The 19,349-nt window shown below is 44.2% G+C and overlaps 1 protein-coding gene across 1 annotated transcript; it reads right to left on the bottom strand.

Moving 5' to 3' along the window:
- Positions 1-256: 256 nt before the first annotated feature.
- Positions 257-1,895, bottom strand: LOC133391649 (putative nuclease HARBI1). Its single transcript, XM_061647122.1, has 4 exons — positions 1,532-1,895; positions 1,029-1,461; positions 825-969; positions 257-752 (listed from the first exon to the last, which is right to left on the bottom strand). Exons 1-4 carry the CDS (start codon positions 1,645-1,647, stop codon positions 484-486), a joined length of 963 nt encoding a protein of 320 aa, XP_061503106.1. The 5' UTR covers positions 1,648-1,895; the 3' UTR covers positions 257-483.
- Between the last annotated feature and the right edge of the window lie 17,454 nt (positions 1,896-19,349).

Genomic DNA, 19,349 nt, shown 5'->3' with positions numbered 1-19,349 from the left:
ACAAAATTATTGAAAATCTGCAAGGCTTAAATGAATTGGCTAGGACATTCGTAACAGGTACATTACAGTTTCAACAAGAAATCCTAGCCCATTTAAAAAAAGAGAACTCAGATTCTTAAAAATTAAATAGGGGTGAACTGTAGGGGGAATCGTACTTCCGCGGTTGCACCAAATGATGAATGTGGATTGAACTTTACTTAATTGTTATGTAGATATAAATTTGAAGTGAAATAAATATATGGATTTCTTTATGGAATTTCAATATTGTTGTAGCTGACTTTTTTTCATCTTATTTTTTTCCATTTATATTTATACTATGCAGATATTCTTGATATAAAAAAAAAAAATTATTTCCCATAAACATTAGACACAAACATAACTTTAACTTTATGCCCGTCATGGGTCAAGCCTCGTATGGACCGTACTATCCTACTAGTGGTAATGAACAATTCAGTGATAGCTAAGCCCAATAGTGGTGATTATCTAACGATCATTTTCTGGCATGTTATTCATTATGCACAGATTGTGCAGGGCACAGCAGACGTTAATGATCCGCACGCATTTGGATGGAGAATATCGTAGCAGTCTTTCACCAAGGAGGCATCTGAACTTTCCTTTCAGAACACCAAATGCGTTTTCAATCACGGCACGAGCTTGTGCATGTCTCTGATTGAAATTTGCCTCAGGTGAATTAGGTGCAGCATTTCTGTAGGGCTTTATCAACCATGGCTTCGCAGGATAAGCAGAGTCACCTTAGAAGAAAAACAGTTCGAGTATGTTAGTCATAGTGTATTTCTAACACAAAATATAAAAAATGTATATACCCAACAATTTGAACATTTTATCTCCATCTCTCCATTTCCTTTCGAAAAACTTAAAAGCTGGGCTCATACTAAAAATGCATGAATCGTGATTCGAGCCACTGAACCTTGCATCGACGAATCGGATAAGTTTACGGTTGTCGCATATCTGAAAAAGCAGTACTTGTAATTCATATGTTAATATAATATGAGTAGCACTATACTTACCATCAACGCGTTTAAACTGTAGTACCCTTTTCTATTATAGTAAGGCACACGATCTCCGTTAGGGGCCAGAATTCTAATATGAGATCCATCGATGCACATTACAACACCAGGGATTCCAGATTTTTGGTAGAAGTAATTTCTGGCTTCTGTTTTTTCCACTTCAGACATTTGCAACGTTATATACTTGAGCAATTTTGTTTGCATTGCTCTCAAAGTCTCATGTAAGACTTCTGAAAAGGTTGATTGCGCCATAGGTATGGTAAAATCGTTACCAACACCTAGCTGGTATGACCCTTGAGCTAAAAATTTCAGCGTTGCAGCCAGCTTTTGCTTTGCTTTAAGCCCCCTATTGTGACGCGGTTTTAGTTCAGGAGCAATTAAATGTAAGATCTTTTTAAACAAACGTTTGTTGACGCGAAAGTTGCGAACAAATCTAAAATTAGAGAAGAAATACAACATAAAATGAGCTGTACACATCTTTAATAACATACACAATCACTTACGCTTTATCGGAAAGCATGAAAGGATCCAATTGTTTGCGCAATTTCCTGCGATACGCTGACAAATCTGCATCGCTTTCGTTGTTATCTCGAGCAAAAATCAATGGTAATATATTCATAGCAATGTATTTCTATTATAATTTGTTGTTCACTGTTGCAAATTATAACCACACTCATAGACGCTTTCCCAACCAAAACAAAACATACGTATTTGACAGTTCAAAAACTGCTCGACGTAAACGACCCGGTTAACATTTAACGACTGTTAACTCAATGCGTTCGCGATGCCAATGTCGAGCAGTTTTTAACGACTCTGGTTAATTTTTAACGACTGTTAATTTTAAACCATTTCTTTGGCGATACCGGCTATTATGTTGAAACACGTCGGACACAGCACTGTCGTGTTACTGACCGACGTGTTTAACAGGTGTCTGGAGCTAGGCTACTTTCCACACTTGTGGAAATATGCAAAAGTGGTTCCTGTTTTAAAACCTGGTAAGGACCCTAGCTTAGCATCAAGCTATCGTCCGATTTCACTCCTTGGTGCCTTAAGTAAGTTGTTCGAAAGAATAATTTACACTCGTATGATGGCTCATTGTGAATCGAACAATGTCATCAGTGAAGTTCAGTTCGGTTTTAGAAAACATCGGTCGGCAGCCCAGCAGCTTCAGCGCGTTTTGGACGATGTCGACTCTGCCAAAATGCGTGGAAAAACCACTGCCATGGCTCTTCTTGATGTGGAAAAGGCGTTTGATAACGTCTGGCACGATGGTCTTATACATAAGCTGAGGGTGCAGGGCTTTCCTGTGTACATTGTTAGGCTTGTACAAAGCTACCTAAGTGGACGGTCTTCGGCTGTCTACATTGGATCAGAGAAATCTGACCCATACGAAAACAATGCTGGTGTGCCGCAGGGGAGTATTCTGGGTCCCCTGTTGTACAACTGCTACACAGCTGACGTCCCTACATTGGGGGCAAACACGAGCCTGGCACTGTATGCAGACGACACAGCCATCCTGTACTCGGCAAAACCTCTGAGATTCATACGAGCAGGTCTCCAACGAGGGCTTGACAGTTATGTGAATTTCCTCAAAGAGTGGAAGATTGTGGTTAACAACACCAAAACCCAAGCATTAATTTTCCCATATAAGGTTGGAATGACAGCATCCAATATAATCGCTAAAGTGGGCAGTTTAAAAATGGAAAATAACATCATTCCATGGGCTTCAGAAGCTCGCTATCTAGGAGTCATTCTGGATAGGCGTCTAACTTTTAAAGCTCACGTAGGCTATATAAAAACCAAAACAGGCCATCTTTTTCGAATGCTCTACTCCCTCTTAAAAAATAATTCAGGTTTATCGATGGAAAACAGATTGGCCATTTCCGGTCAGATTGTTTTACCATCAATAACGTACGGTAGCATAGCTTGGGGAAGGTGCTCTCGAACAAATATGCAGACTATACAAGTCATACAAAACAGATTCCTGAAAACCATTATGGGACTGCCAAATAGATATCCCACCAGGGCCCTTCATAGCGAAACAGGTTTTGTTCCTATAAAAGATAAATTAAGTGAAATCATTGAGTGCTTAAAGCGCAAATGTCGAGACTCGGAAGTTGACATAATTAGGAATTTATTTAGCAGTTAGCAATACGATGAAAATACTAATGAATTAGATCAAAACAAAAATAGATTATAAGTTAGTTAAGTGCCTTGTAAATAATTTTCTCCTTTCCCATACAATTCGGTAATATTAACCGATAGAGAATTGATCTCAATTCACAAGGCTCAGAAGCCTTGTAATATATTGCGAAGTACTGCTTGTTCTTCTGTTCCAACGAACTATAACGATACATCTCATGTAACATGTACCTAGTGTAAGCGCCAAAACGGTAGGAAACCTAGCGAGGATTTAAAACATCTTGTCTTTCAACAAATTTATATGAATAAATCATAACATCTTTTTGTGCTTAAAAAAAAAAAAAAAAAAAAAACAGCCACCATCCCGTCCCGTGGGAGCAACGAGTTCGAGTCGGCCCAAATGATCCGGATCGTTTACGGATGGTTCCCACCCGGTAGGTCGACCCCCACCTAGTGGCGGATTAACAGGTGTAGAGGCCCTAAGCGGTCACACGAATATGTCGAGCGAGAAGTTATATGAGGAATGCAAAACCAGAGAAGGTTTGCGAATTAATGTTACTTTTGAGCGGGGGCCCCACACGGCCGCTTTATTTGCGTACTGGCAGTGGCGAATCTAACGGTAGGCGGACTAGGCGGTCACCTGGGGCCCCGCCGATTTAGGGGTCGCTAGTCTATAGTATGCCTATGGACAGAGTACTAGCGACAAGGGTCCCCGAAAGGATGGACGTTGGGGCTCCGAATCATTTGCCTCCCCCCCCCCCCCTATATCCCTACAGCAAACAGTGCCAATACGCCCCCCCCCCCCCCCCTTAGAACACCATTCACAGGGGGCATCAACTCGTCTTACCGCCTAGGGCCCCGATACCCTTTATCCGCCATTGTGTACTGGTTAATCCGGCCTACCCATACCTTGTATACTAAACTATGCTAGCCTTATTGAACAGCAACACGAATCAAAAAGGAAAGAAAAGGGAAGGAAGTAAGGAAATGGTGGGCAAACAAGAGCGGAAAGAGGAGCGGGAAGGGTGAAAGTCGCAGAGGTGAGATGAAAAGATGAAAGTGTGGGTTGTGTGCAGCAACGCGCATAGTTCCGGAGCGACGATGGGATCTAAACAATGGGGGACGAGAGCGAAGCGAGCTGGAGGGGGGACGGATAGGACATACAGGAAGGGAGCAACATGCATTTTTTGTAAGTAAATGTTCTTCCTTCCGGCCACACTTTGAAAAGAAATTTCTGTCAAAAATGAAATAAAAAGTATTGTCTACATCAATCTTATTAGCGGAGGATCGTAGAAGGTTTATTCACCTATTTCTTATTTTACAAAACAACCAACGTATTTTTACCTGCCTCAACAACTCTTGGGCGCGGATCTCCTGTTTTTCTTCATCTTGGCGTAACGCCCTGCGCGTTCATGCCGGCAGCCGGATAGTCAGCCCATACGAGAAATGAACCGAAGACGAGCATGTTGTTAAGTCGTGCGAGTTGACGTTACTAATTGTTTACCCATAGCGGGATAGCCAGTCCTGAGCTGGACCATACGGGGCTTGAACCTAGGACGGGTATGTTGTGGTATTGTGTTCGGGTATCACGACAACGAGGGGCAGCCGAAATCAACCAAGCAATCCATAGAATGCGGGGACGCGTGGAGCACCTTGGCGCGTGAAAGGTCCGGCTGCATCGCCGGCATTTGAGGCTCCCGGGGGCCGGTCGTCACAGCCAATCTCCGAGCGCAGCCGCAGCGCTATCGACAATGCATGCAACATAAACGTCACTTACGCATGCTGCGTCAATGGCGTGTTCAGCGACGGGCTAGAACACAACTCTCTATGCCACCCGCCAAGCAGCAACATGACCGCGCCGCACCATCCGCAACGATGATGCGTCTCCAAAAAAGGCGAGAGAAGGAGCAAGCCAGGCAACGCGAGCGAGCGATGCGTGCGCCAGCCATGTCGAGGCGGGGTCTTCCTTGCTTACAGCATCGAGCGAGAGGCGGGGGAGACGTTCCTTTCTCTCTTCCGAAGAGTAGACCCCGGTAATAAGGAAGAAGACAGTACAATATGCATTCTTACTTGTAATCCCCATTGGTAGGGAAGGAGGGAGGGAGAGGGGTAGGGGAGGATTGGATGGGTTTGTGCATTATTGATAAAAAATTAATAAATGGAAAGACAAGATGTGTTCAATGATACCATTCCTCATTTGAAAATTTGACTTTCCGTTAAGTTTTACTAAGCAATTGGTTGGCTTCACAGGTACGTACTAGTGCATTGATAATTGTCCTTTGATTGCTTCTTCTTTTTTTTTACTCAAGCGCAACTAACTGCACTAACAAACAATTTAAACCCCGTACGAAGCATTCATTCAATCGAACCAGCTAATAGCTCGAACGGTAAATCGATTCTTTCATCCACACGACAACTTGCGCGGTGATCAAATCCGGATTCGAACGACGGCTGCAGGCAACGCGCAATGTATCAGCAGCCAAAAAAAAACGGGAAGGAAAAAAACAATAACCCCAAGCCAAGCGCGCTCACTCAAGGTCAAGCATTCGCCAATAGCCGCTGGGAGAAAGAAGGGAATGAAGGAGGTGATGGGAAGCGACGTCACACAAAGCGACTGTGATCTGGTAGAAAGGATAAAGAAGACAGCGGACAAGCGTTATCACTCCCACCACTAGCAGCCTATGAACAGCTGGTGTGATCGCCACTACCGACAAGCAAAGGAGTAAGGGGGGGGAGGGCAAGATTCGTTTTTTGTAGCCATACATAAAATCTATTTTTTTGTGGCTGCTATTCGATACAACAACCCAAAATCAGCAAAACCACCCATAATTTTGCTGTTTTTCGCCGTGAAATCTATTTCAAAAAATTCGCTTCGTCGAGTAACCTCTTACAAGCGACGTAGCCCCGACGAGGGGTGGACGTTCACACGACTTATGCACGACGTCGAAAATTTTATAGCATTGCCGGATTTTGCGGGCTGGGAATTTGCAACAATTTTGAATGCGAAATATTTCAGTCCAAGATCAATCGAAAAAATAAAACAAGATCTGTCGCACACACAGAGCTGTGTGTTCTTGTATCTGTATCTCTGTCTGTATTTTGGGCAATGTATATTGATCTTTATCCGTACCCCCACATCATTCGCCATCATCTTCACTCACACCCTGCGCGTCATTCTTGATTACCCCCCCCCCCCCCTCCCGTGTGTGCCTGCTCCGTGTGTGCCTGCTGCCGCTGCCATATAGCAAGTGTAATAGTGATAGTGTGTATATGTATTCATAGACGGTGAGTACATATTTATTTTTTATTTTATTTTACACTGCGCGCGTCTGTCGAAATTCGATCGCTGGATTTGGTGGATCATCGATGGTTGATCCTCCCCGCCGCCAATTCGACCACCTCGTCGCGGTGGCATTGAGCTCGCATGATGCTAATATATTTGCATTTGTCAACCCTTTCAGATCATGAATCGAAATTTAGCCATCGATGGTGATGATGAGATGGATATCATCTACTTAGATCCAAGCATGTTGGAAAATGATCTGCCGCCCCAGCACGCCCCATCAAACTTCAGGAGCACCAGCACGGCCACTGCCACCGATGCGCCAACCGCCACATCGAAGCGGTCTATCATACCGCACCGCGGCATGAAAAATTCCACAGTGCCCAAGCGCATGACGATGGAATCCGCAGGACACGTGTATAAGGCGGCAGCACAAAATATGCAACCGAAACGGTTTGATTCACCGTCGACATCTGCTGCCGCCGCTGTACCGGGGCCGTCGCGGATCCAAGGTAAATCTGCAGCGCCGTACACACAGCACCGCAACGCCCAGCCGCTGACTATCGCGTCGTCTGCAACGGCCGGCGCTGTACCGGGGCCGTCGCGGATCCAAGGTGCATCTGCAGAACCATCGTCGCCTGTCGGTCCAACGAACGTCGCAGAGGATGTCTGGGGCGCATTCACCACCTCTCCCTCCGTCGCTCCATCAGGGGTTTCTCATCATTCGAAGTGAATGATGTGCCGCAGCTTATTGCGGATTTGAAGGCGTACGTTGAGCGCAGGTTTGACGCGATTGACGCCGCCATCGAGTCCCTCGCCTCGGCTCTGCGGAATGAGGTGCCCATCCTCCGTCAAACCTCTGGCACAACAGAGGTGATGGTGCGCAATATTAAAGATGTGGTGTGCGCGGACCTCGTAGGGACCGCGCCACCAGTACCCGAGGACTTCACGCTGCAGCCCATCAATTCAGTGGAGGAACTGCACAGCATGGAGCGGAAGCTGGGAGAGGCGCAATACATGCGGGATGTATTGGCCTATTTACAGTCCCAGGTATTTGTGCCCCAGGTGGACAAGCGGCTGAAAATGGCACTAGGTATTATATTTTCGCCGCAGTTCTTGCGTACCGTTCGTTGGACCGACAGGCACAATAATACACCACTCAAAAGGTGTCATAAGCAGTGCTGCAAAATGTCACTATCAATGTCATAAAAAAATCTGACTGAAACAAAATGCATATCAGCGTCACGTACTCAATTGTGATAATCAGAGGTGATACTCAGAACGATTGGTGTGACTAATACATGCTCATGACATGTTTGCGACCATCGCTTGGTCAGTCACTATATCACGACTTTTTTTGCTGTGATCAGTTTTGCAAAATGTCACTGACATAGTCATGACAAATTCCGGCTGAAACAAAATCATCTCAGCGTCACGAGCTCTACTGCGAAGATCAGAGGAGAGCCTCAAACAATTGGTGCGACCATCGCATGCTTGGTGACATTGTGTGCAACCAACTCGTGTTCAATCACTTGGTCGCGACATTTTCAGTCGGTGATCATCGCGATGGTCACGGGAGATATGCGGTGCGTGCGAGTGGTTCCAAGAAACAAAATAAGCATGTTTTCTCGCTCTGTTTGACCCGACAGATAATCAAAACAGATAGAGGGTGAAAGCATGCTCATTTTGTTAATAGAGCCTACCCGCCAAGTATATTCCAAGAATGTCGCGATTATCGCCGACAACAATGTCGTGACCAAGTGAGTGATCAAAAGTTGGGTGCTAAACTAAATGTCACCAAGCATGTGATTGATTCTCCAACTGTTTGAGTATAGTCACTGATCATCTCAGTTGTGTACGTGATCTGATTTGAGCTTCGTTTCAGTCATGAGTGTTGATGATTGAAACAGTGGCATTTGGCAGCACTGTTCACAGCCAGAAAAAAATTATGATAATGCTTGCGTCGGCATTAAGCTAAGTCTGTCAGTCAGAGTATCGCGTTGGACTCAATAATTCACATGTCGTGTTCAGCATGTCATGACGCACTTTTATTGACTATCAGCAATGAGCATCAGGCTACCACGGATATGTTCATCGTGTTTGTTGGTGAAAATCTCGTGATACTCATGACATTTTGCAGCACTGGTAATAACATAATATCGCTATTTGCCAGAATAGGGACTACCCATCAATTGACGGTAACCCCAGGCTATGTGAAGAATTTTTTTATACGTACTTTAAGATATGTAGTGTAGTAGTGGGTAGGTTAGCTTTAGGTAGATGTAGATAAGCGTTAGGATGAAGTTGAATTTTGAGGAGTTTTTTTTTAGTTTAGTTAGGATAGCGTTAGATTTAGGGTAGTATTTAGTTTTGTTGAATTTTTTCTAGTTTAATTTGTTTGGTGTTAGTTATTTTAGTTAGTAAGTTAGTTAGTTAGTTAGTTAGTTAGTTAGTTTTATTTAGCGTAGTGTAAATATTTGTTGAATTTTTTGTATGAATTTCATATGATATGAAATCAATGAAAATTTTTAAAATGAATTATCTTTCCAACGAAAACCGACAATAGTTTATTTGATTTAAACACATCCGAAAAGCTTTTCTCATTATTTAGACCCCAGGTACGAGAAACGCATATTTTGTGTTTGCAGTTTCAATGGTTTTATTGCAGGTAAGCGTGGGGCAAAGGAACAAACATTTCAGTTTCCACTGCAGCTAGCTTACACAGCAACGTGCTGCTGGGAAAATGCTGCAGTGTGACGGTGTCCAAATCGTTTATACTGGCCGCATAAATGTTCAGGTCTGCTGAGGAGCAGGGTTCGGTGAAAGCGGACACTTGGTTTGAAAACGTGTACCCATGCACGGTCACGTTTGGTCCAGATTTTGCGACCGTGTCGTACATGACCACATCACCCTAGTTAGTCATGCACCATTGGTCGCGGAAGTTTTTCCGCAGCACGAAACCATGCCGGACAGTAGCAACTGTATCGCTACCAACCGGGCGCACCTATTGCTCTTCTCGACCTGCCGAACTGCATCCTGGCCTGGCATATTCCACTTGACATAGTTCTTGCAGGCGATTGGCCGCTTGAACCAAGCTGTTCCTCCCTGAATGCACCAGCTGCTTAATATCGTGCAACTTTGCTTCGTACTTTTCCGCAGATATGGTGCGCAGCTCGCCAAATCTGTGGACATCTTCGTATGCGTGAAGCAAATTATGCACGTTGCTGTTTAACAGCACTGGACTATCTTTAATATGTTTAATATGTTTATTGATTAATCCTTCGGGATCTTGAAGATCCTACACGAATGTACTTAAATTAGTGCTTATAGACTATGTAAGGTACATAAATCGATAGGGGAGAACAGGTGCACAAGAATAGAAAATGTATTTTGAAAATAAAATTATTACGTAAGTTGTGTCCTGAGTCTATCTCTAAAAACATTATGTGGTATGTTGAAATCAAATAAATCAAAGTTATTTATGAAAGTTTGACACATAGCTGACAAAGTATCAGACTGGTCAAAACGAGTTCTATAACGAGGGATGGATATGAATTGACGTGTACGTAGATTCACAAGGACTATAAATTGTTCCATAGTCTTTCACAAAACGATGCAACAGTGTATTGGCCAGTTCCCATTTCGCACGATGGTAGGAGGTGGATAGTAAGGTAACGGCGACGAACAGCAACATGAAGTGTTGATACGCCGCATAATTAATTCTGCCCTTCAGTACCACAAAACCGACGACAAGCAATAACATCTTGAACTCGGAAGCTTTCCAAAGTTTGACGTATTGCAGGTCGCGCAGTTTCCGTTGGAAATCTGAGGGCAGTTTCAATGAACGCAGGTGTGCCGACAATTCACGTTGCTGCCGTCGCGTCATCTTACAGCCCAGGTCACGGAACCCTTCCGTCCACAATATCAACAATTTGCACATGACACCCTTGTAAAAAAGGTGCATGACCTTGGCATCCACAATGTCACATATGATGTCACATTTGTGGAGCCTTACAAGGGGTGTCATGTAAATCTTATGGTCCGCATATTTGTCTGCACAAAACAGACCATGTAAGCGCGATTCGCAAGGCGCCCCATACGGAAAGTATACGCGATTGCCGTCCCTTTCCATGATGATGGTGCACTTCATACAGGCGCTGTATGCGTTGTGCGATTTAACACCTAAAAGAATATAATAAATAAATATATATAATTTGAATTGCACAACATTACTAACTACGATCACAACTCACCTTTGATGAATGCACGCGCCGGAGAATCTGATATGATACTTCACAGGTGCACAGTGTAATGCCGTTTGCCGATCCATATCCCAACACGCTGCCCTAAATATTCCTCGGCGTATAACGGTTTTGACTCGCCGCAAAAGATCGCAGCCGTCATCACCGTGGCATTAGGCAGGTTGTGGATGCCCATGAGGATGGGCCCGAATTGTGTCCGACTGCTTTTGTAAAGCGGAAGACCGTCCACAAAAAAGTCGACCTCAAAGCGCTCTACGGTAGGCTGCGTGAATCTGCAATGGAAAGAAAACATACACACCATGGGTGAGCATAATGCACAGTGTCTTATGCATCAATATAGTTGGTTTAGCCTACTTACCGAAAATAGGACCGAAGGCATGTTTATATGCCCTGGTACCATATCTCTCCACCTGAGATAGAGGTAATCGCGGACTGTGTGGATCTTGCCACGGGCGTGTTCAGGAACGTCCGTGCATCCCGTGGCAATTTCCTGCCCGGATCGTGCTGCTTTAAATGCCCCAGCAAGAGGTTTAAGGCACTGTGTGTTTGGCCGGTTTTCAGTGCCCACAGCCTCAACCCGTCCTCATAGGACAATGACCCGAACGGACTATCTGGCACCGATGTCTCGATGCCGGGATCGCTGTCGTCGGGAACACTGTCCCCACCGATGCTTTCAGCAACCACACTGTCGTCATCGCTGTCACTCTGCGGTTGGGGATTGTCGGCCAAAAAAATTGAACACCAAACTAATGAGCGAAACGCGAAACGGTCAAAATATAACGGTCTTGACTTACCGGCCACTTCCATTGGTTCCGTTCCGGCTTCATATCCTTAAAGTGAAGGGCCCGGTCCAGCGCCATTCCCTTGCAGGGCACTCGCTCGGTTAGCTGAAACATATTTAATAAAATGGCACAGGGTCCATTTTTAAACACTGACCTTCGACACTGCTCCCAGATTTCACATACCGGCATTGGATGATTCCGGCTGTTCTGCTAGCCAACGTTCCCACTCCAACTGCTGCAAACGGCGCTTACGGTTGCGGGCACTGGCGTGTTGCACCCTACCGCTATCAAAGTCCCGTTTTGAGGCCATTTTCACACCAAAATATTCGGAAATCAAAACTTGCAACTGGACAGCTGAGCACTCTTGAACGATTTGTTTATGTTTTTTTGCAAGAGTCGCAACTGCCATTGAAAACATTTTAAAGATAGAAAGAGACAGCCTTCGTTGAAAAGTGACAGCGCTACGGCTGACGGTTGTTTCGAACGTCCACGCAGCGAAATATTTCACAGCCATTGGCCAAGGGAAACGAGGAGGCTTAAAGAAGGGGTAGCTCGATACCTTGCTCGAAGCCTCAGCCATAGGAGGAAAGAAGAATGATAGAGTGAAATATGTCAAATCCAGTGAATTTTTCGATCGCTTTGCACTGCGGGGCCGTCTGCGCAAGGGTGTGAGCGTGCGTGTGTGTAGTGATGAGTCAAGTCCCGACAGATAAAGAGAACGAAATTTTCAGGCGAGGAGTAGGTAGAAACACGCGGTGGGGGTCCGGCCCAAGCTCGGATCCGAAGTCCGTTGTTTTGGGCTGAGAATAAAAAAATGGCGGATGGAGCGCTACCACGGAGATAATGCTCTCTCTTGTTTGCCTTTAAAATACACGACCCTACTAGCAATGAGAATGAAAAAGTGTGCGACTTTCAGGCGAGGGGCATGTAGAAGCATGGGGAGACGGTTGGAAATTCGCGGAATTGCTCGGAGGCGCGAGCGTGTTTTGGTTTCTACACAGTTTTTGCACTCGTGTTTTGGTTTTCTCGCAGCGGCATGCGGGTATCGGTGTCTCGCTTGCACTAGTGCAGCGAGTGTTCCTCTGTGCGCTCCCCTTCTTGCCACCACACGAAATCGTCAGTTCAGCTCAAGCGTTCGCCGTGAAAGGCTGCGCGCGTGTTAGCCTAAGTCCCGGGCGATCGAAGTTTCGCTAAGTGTTGAAGTGTTGTGCACATTGAAATGAAGCTGCGCTTTTCTTTCACCATTTCACTTAAATGTGTGGTTTGCGCTGCTTTATTTCAATGTTTTTTTGCTGTATTGAACATCAACAACGGGATCCACGCAGTTAGACGGCTATTTGAAATACGACGATTTTTTTTTTATATAATGAATGTGTGTGGTTTGAAGCAAGATTGTGTGAAGCTATGTATTTTATTTAAATGTGCTGTTATTTTCAATAAAAGTGATAAAATATAAACCGAGTTTGATGTGTTCAAGTTTTTGTTTTGATTCGGGTGCACCAAGTCCGTGTGAAGGAAATTGAGTCGCGTGTGGACTGCGGAGCTGAACAGACGTGTTTTCTGAGCGTGCGACAAATTGAGAAACGCCGAAAATTGGCCTATGATAGTGTGTGTGCGCCGCGGTGCTCCGCCGTGATGGAGAGAACGAGCGGGAGAAAAGAAAATCAACAAGAACGATCGCGTTCGAACAGCCTAAATTCCAACGAATCGAAGCGTGCAAGAATGGAAACGCAAGATGCATATGATGAAACAGTAAGTACAGAAAACGATGAATTTACTCAAGTCTGGGCCAAGGGGCGTAGACAAGCGTCAAATGTCCTAATGGATGTAAACGTAGAAGCCTCTACGTCAGCCCCCACTAAACACACCAGCAAGCCTAATGCTAAACTCCCACCAATCGTGGTCAAATCTATGCCCCTTGCCTCCCTGCGCCCGGAGTTGCAATCGAGAAAATTGTACGTAGAGTACCAACTTAGCGCAATTGGCACAAAGATATTTGCCAAATCTCTAGCTGACCACCGAGCCATCATAAGCTTACTAGAAGGGAAAACAGTGGAATTTTTCACGCACGACTTGAAAGAAGATCGTCCTTTCAAAGCAGTTATCCGCGGTCTACCGCTTATCGAAATAGAAGACATAGTAGATGAACTCAAAGTGAACTACAATCTCGAAGTAACGGAGGTGTTCCGTATAAAAAGAAAAAATGAGGAAAATCAGAGCTATCATCAACAGCTCTATCTCGCTCATTTCAAGAGAGGTTCATGTTCCATGAAAAAGCTGGAAACAGTTCGCACAATACAATCTGTAATTGTGAAATGGGAATCATATCGAGGCGGGCACAAAGGTCCCACTCAATGCCTTCGCTGTCAAAACTTTGGACACGGTACCCGAAACTGTCGCATCCAACCTCGTTGTGCGGTCTGCGCCGAATCTCATCATACTGATTCCTGTAACGCAAAAAACAATGTTGATGCCACGGTAAAATGCGCAAATTGTGGTGAAAATCATCGAGCGCGTGATGTGACTTGCCCTCAACGCTCAAAATACCAGCAAATACAAATACTTGCAAATCAAAAAATACGCAGAAATCATTCATCCGCTGCTAAGAACAACCAGAGAGCCCCCCCACCTCCACTGAGCACTTCCCGCTTACCGGCATGCCGTCTTCTGCTCCCAGCAGTTCCGCATTCCCCCGAAAAAACACCAACACACAAGTGCCACCGGGCTTTCAATACAATCTTGCGCAACGATTGATAAACGCTCAGACGACTATTCCCGAGCCGATCTCCACCCAACAAGAAAACCTGTATGACGCTACTATGCTAATGCAAATTTTCAAAGAAATGAGCACAAAGCTCCGTTCTTGCCGTACCAAGGCTGATCAAATCACCGTCTTAGGGGAACTTATCATTACCTATGGATAAGCTAAGAGTTGTAGTATGGAACGCACAATCTGTAAAATCCAAGGCAATACCACTAGGAGACTTCCTACATCAGCATAAAATTGATATCGCTCTCATAGTAGAAACATTTCTCAAACCTGATCTGAGCTTATACATCGAAAATTATACTATCCACAGACTCGATCGACCTGCAGAAACGAGAGGGGGTGGAGTAGCGATCGCAGTACGAAAACCCATTCAACATAAGCTACTTTCACATTACAAAACCAACATAATTGAGGCAATTGGCATACGAGTTCAAACACAAACTGGATCATTTAATCTAATATCAGCATATTGCCCTAAACAATGTACGATCGCTAATGAAATGGCTGCATCTTTCAAAAAGGATATATTATCGCTCACGAGCACAAATGCTCGGACACTAATAGGGTCTGACCTAAATGCCAGACACGTGATTTGGGGCAATGCTCGTAATAACACTAATGGGGTTCTACTCTCCGATTTGTCGCTGCTTGGAAGGTTTACCTTCGCCTACCCAGATAGTTTCACCCACATCCCAAATCGCGGTCGCCCGAGTATAATCGACTTTTTCCTTACAAACATTACTATAAGTAAACCTAAAACTATCGATGCTCTAAATTCGGACCATTTCCCAGTACTAGCTGAAATTGATTGCTGTGCAACTATAATACCACCAATGAAACGCAAAAATTTTCAGCAAGTGGACTGGCAACGTTTTGGTGTAGTGGCTGATCTTCATATACTAACCACGGATGTGCAGTCAAGGACAGATGTTGATAATGCCATAAGAAATCTGGAACATGCTATTAAGACCGCTGAAAACGAATGCGTACCTACAGTTATAACTAAAACCAAATTAATAAAACTTGATCCAGAAACAAAGAACTTGATCACTAAAAGAAATGATCTGAGACGACGTTATCAACGATCGGGTGATATCATTCTAAAACAGCAAGCGGCGATGCTGGGCAGAATAATCTCATATAGAGTTGCTGAAATACGTAACAAGAACTTTGGTGATCATCTTGGAAAACTTGATCCACGCTCAAATGCTTTCTGGAAGATTGCTAAAGTCTGCAAGACGAAACCCAAACCAGTCCCCCCCTTTGTAATTAATGGGCAAACGCTTATATCATCTGCTGAAAAAACCGACTCACTAGCGAAACAATTCGCCATCGCACATCACATCGGTGAAAATATCAACAGCCGACATGAACCATTGGTCTCGTCCACAGTTCTTGATCTCGATCAGCCTATGGGATCCACCCCATCCGTAACCAGAACAACAGTCAATGAAATTAAATTTGCGTGTAAAAGCCTAATAAACATGAAAGCACCAGGTTTTGATTCCATATTTAACATCCTTCTTAAGCGGCTTCACACCCGCGCAATCGAACTACTGGCTAATGTGTTCACGAAATGCATGGAACTTGGCTACTTTCCGGACTGTTGGAAATGCGCTAAGGTCATACCCGTCCTTAAACCTGGAAAAGATCCGACATTACCAGAGAGCTACAGGCCCATTAGCTTGCTGGCAGCTTTAAGCAAACTCTTTGAGAGAATTATTTATTGGCGGCTAAAAGATGCAATTGAAGAGTTATGCATCCTTCCGCCTGAACAATTTGGGTTCCGATCAGGACATTCTACAATTCATCAGTTAATACGTCTACGAAACACCATAACAAATAACAAGAGAGACTCAAGATCCACGGCCGTCATCTTGTTGGATTTTGAAAAAGCTTTTGACAATGTCTGGCATGATGGCTTGCTCTATAAAATGGTCAACATGAGGCTTCCATCTTACATTGTCAAAACTGTTCAGAGCTATCTATCGCAAAGGACTTTCCGTGTCACCTTAGGGAAACAAACCTCTGGTATTACCAGCGTCCCAGCTGGAGTCCCCCAAGGGAGCATCTTGGCTCCCATTCTATTCACAATTTATCTTTCGGACCTACCATCTCTCCCACCTTTCTGCAATCTATTTCTTTTTGCGGATGACACTGCCATTGCAGTCAAAGGCAGAACCATATTAGAACTCAAAAACAGAGCACAGAAATGTATAAATATCATATTCCAATACGTTCAGGATTGGAAATTAAAGTTAAATGGTAGTAAAACACAAGCCATTATCTTTCCACACAAAATGCGGTCCACACTCCTTAGACCAACAGGTCATATGGTTAAAATAGGAGACACTCCTATTAGATGGACAAAGACAGTAAATTACCTAGGAATAACGTTTGATCATAAGCTACTCTTTCGCGACCATGTTCAAAATTTAATAACAAAAAACACCATCTTTGTTAGAAAACTCTATCCGTTGATCAACCGAAGATCCAAACTCTCCCAGGATAACAAAATTGCAATTTACAAATGCATCATCTTACCAGCTATTACATATGCAATCCCGGTCTGGAAAGACTGTGCTAAAACCTACCTTAATAAACTTCAAGCAAGCCTTAACAAAATACTACGAATGATCCTTAATGAAACGTACGGCATCAGGACAACACATCTTCATAACAAAGCCAACACAATTACCCTTGAAGAAATAGCTTTTCAAAATAGTATTCGTATACAAACTAACAGTCGTTTGTCAAATCATACTTTAATAAGAACTCTATTTGAATAAAAATTAGGACTGATATAGGTATAGGTTAATTAGGTTAGTTTATTTACTTTAAGTTATCAATCATTCAACCAAATTCTTCATCATATTCTCCAAAATACAACTGCCTATAGAGCAAATAGAAGACAGCGCTGAAAAACAAAAATGTTGTATCTCGCGAAAACTGTACTCATTCAAACCGTGAAAAAGAAAAGAAATAAAGATAACATTTAACAACAACAACAACGTGTGAAGGAAAGCGCACAGCGCGCTACGAAAGAAACGAGCGGGAGGGGGTGTCAGTCCAGCGCAGCGCAATTCGCTGGAATCAAGTGAGAGGGGGTACCAGTTTAGCGCAGCGCATGCCGAAAGAAACGGGAAGGAAGGGGTATGATGAAACAGCGCGAACGAGCGTTCTTTACAGCGAGAGCGCCTCGTGTATTTTAAAGGCAAACAAGAGAGCGCATTCTCTCCGTGGTAGCGCTCCATCCGCCATTTTTTATTCTCAGCCCAACCCGCACGACAAAATCGAGCAGTTTTGTAGCTCGGATTTTCGATCGCTTTCCGTCAAAAGCGATCGAAAAAGCGAGCAGAAATGTCAGGGAAAACGCTTGGATTCCGATCGAAGAAATATTTCAATCCAAAAATTTCAGCGCTGAAAATTTCGAAATATTTCATTTATAAATTTGCTCCAATTTTGAATGCGAAATATTTCACAGCCATGGGCTGTGAAATATGTTTGCAGTTTGAGTTTGAGAAGTTTTCGATCGCTTTGCGCAGCGGGAAAACAACGGACTTCGGATCCGAGCTTGGGCCGAACCCCCACCGCGTGTTTTTACCTACCCCTCGCCTGAAAATTTCGTTCTCTTTGTCTGTCGGGACTTGACTCATCACTACCCAACAATCAAAGAGAACGAAATTTTCAGGCGAGGGGTAGGTAAAAACACGCGGTGGGGGTCCGGCCCAAGTTCGGATCCGAAGTCCGTTGTTTTGGGCTGAGAATAAAAAATGGCGGATGGAGCGCTACCACGGAGAGAATGCGCTCTCTAGTTTGCCTTTAAAATACACGAGGCGCTCTCGCTGTAAAGAACGCTCGCTCGCGCTGTTTCATCATACCCCTTCCTTCCCGTTTCTTTCGGCTTGCGCTGCGCTAAACTGGTACCCCCTCCCACTTGATTCCAGCGAATTGCGCTGCGCTGGACTGACACCCCCTCCCGCTCGTTTCCTTCGTAGCGCGCTGTGCGCTTTCCTTCACACGGACTTGGTGCACCCGAATCAAAACAAAAACTTAAACACATCAAACTCGGTTTATATTTTATCACTTTTATTGAAAATAACAGCACATTTAAATAAAATACATAGCTTCACACAATCTTGCTTCAAACCACACACATTCATTATATAAAAAAAAAAATCGTCGTATTTCAAATAGCCGTCTAACTGCGTGGATCCCGTGAGTTGATGTTCAATACAGCAAAAAAACATTGAAATAAAGCAGCGCAAACCACACATTTAAGTGAAATGGTGAAAGAAAAGCGCAGCTTCATTTCAATGTGCACAACACTTCAACACTTAGCGAAACTTCGATCGCCCGGGACTTACCCGACAGACAAAGAGAACGAAATTTTCAGGCGAGGGGTAGGTAAAAACACGCGGTGGGGGTTCGGCCCAAGCTCGGATCCGAAGTCCGTTGTTTTCCCGCTGCGCAAAGCGATCGAAAACTTCTCAAACTCAAACTGCAAACATATTTCACAGCCCATGGCTGTGAAATATTTCGCATTCAAAATTGGAGCAAATTTATAAATGAAATATTTCGAAATTTTCAGCGCTGAAATTTTTGGATTGAAATATTTCTTCGATCGGAATCCAAGCGTTTTCCCTGACATTTCTGCTCGCTTTTTCGATCGCTTTTGACGGAAAGCGATCGAAAATCCGAGCTACAAAACTGCTCGATTTTGTCGTGCGGGTAGGCTAACACGCGCGCGGCCTTTCACGGCGAACGCTTGAGCTGAACTGACGATTTCGTGTGGTGGCAAGAAACGGAGCGCACAGACCCGCAGGACAAAATCGAGCAGTTTTGTAACTCGGATTTTCGATCGCTTTCCGCCAAAAGCGATCGAAAAAGCGAGCAGAAATGTCAGGGAAAACGCTTGAATTCCGATCGAAGAAATATATCAATGCAAAAATTTCAGCGCTGGAAATTTCGCAATATTTCATTTATAAATTTGCAACAATTTTGAATGCGAAACATTTCACAGCCATGCTGTGAAATATGTTTGCAGTTAGAGTTTGAGAAGTTTTCGATCGCTTTGCGCAG

This window comes from Anopheles gambiae, chromosome 2 (assembly GCF_943734735.2).
Source record: "Anopheles gambiae chromosome 2, idAnoGambNW_F1_1, whole genome shotgun sequence".
Classification (NCBI taxonomy): Eukaryota; Metazoa; Arthropoda; class Insecta; order Diptera; family Culicidae; genus Anopheles; species Anopheles gambiae.
This window is presented reverse-complemented; position numbering and strand designations above follow the sequence as displayed.

What these genes read in the sequence shown, in the direction of transcription:
- LOC133391649 (XM_061647122.1), bottom strand. Translation starts at nt 1,647, where the DNA reads ATGAATATATTACCATTGATTTTTGCTCGAGATAACAACGAAAGCGAT. An exon ending in ACAGTTTAAACGCGTTGATG is followed by an intron (nt 970 to 1,028) that starts GTAAGTATAGTG and finishes CTGCTTTTTCAG; the next exon opens with ATATGCGACAACCGTAAACT. An exon ending in TAAAATGTTCAAATTGTTGG is followed by an intron (nt 753 to 824) that starts GTATATACATTT and finishes TTTTCTTCTAAG; the next exon opens with GTGACTCTGCTTATCCTGCG.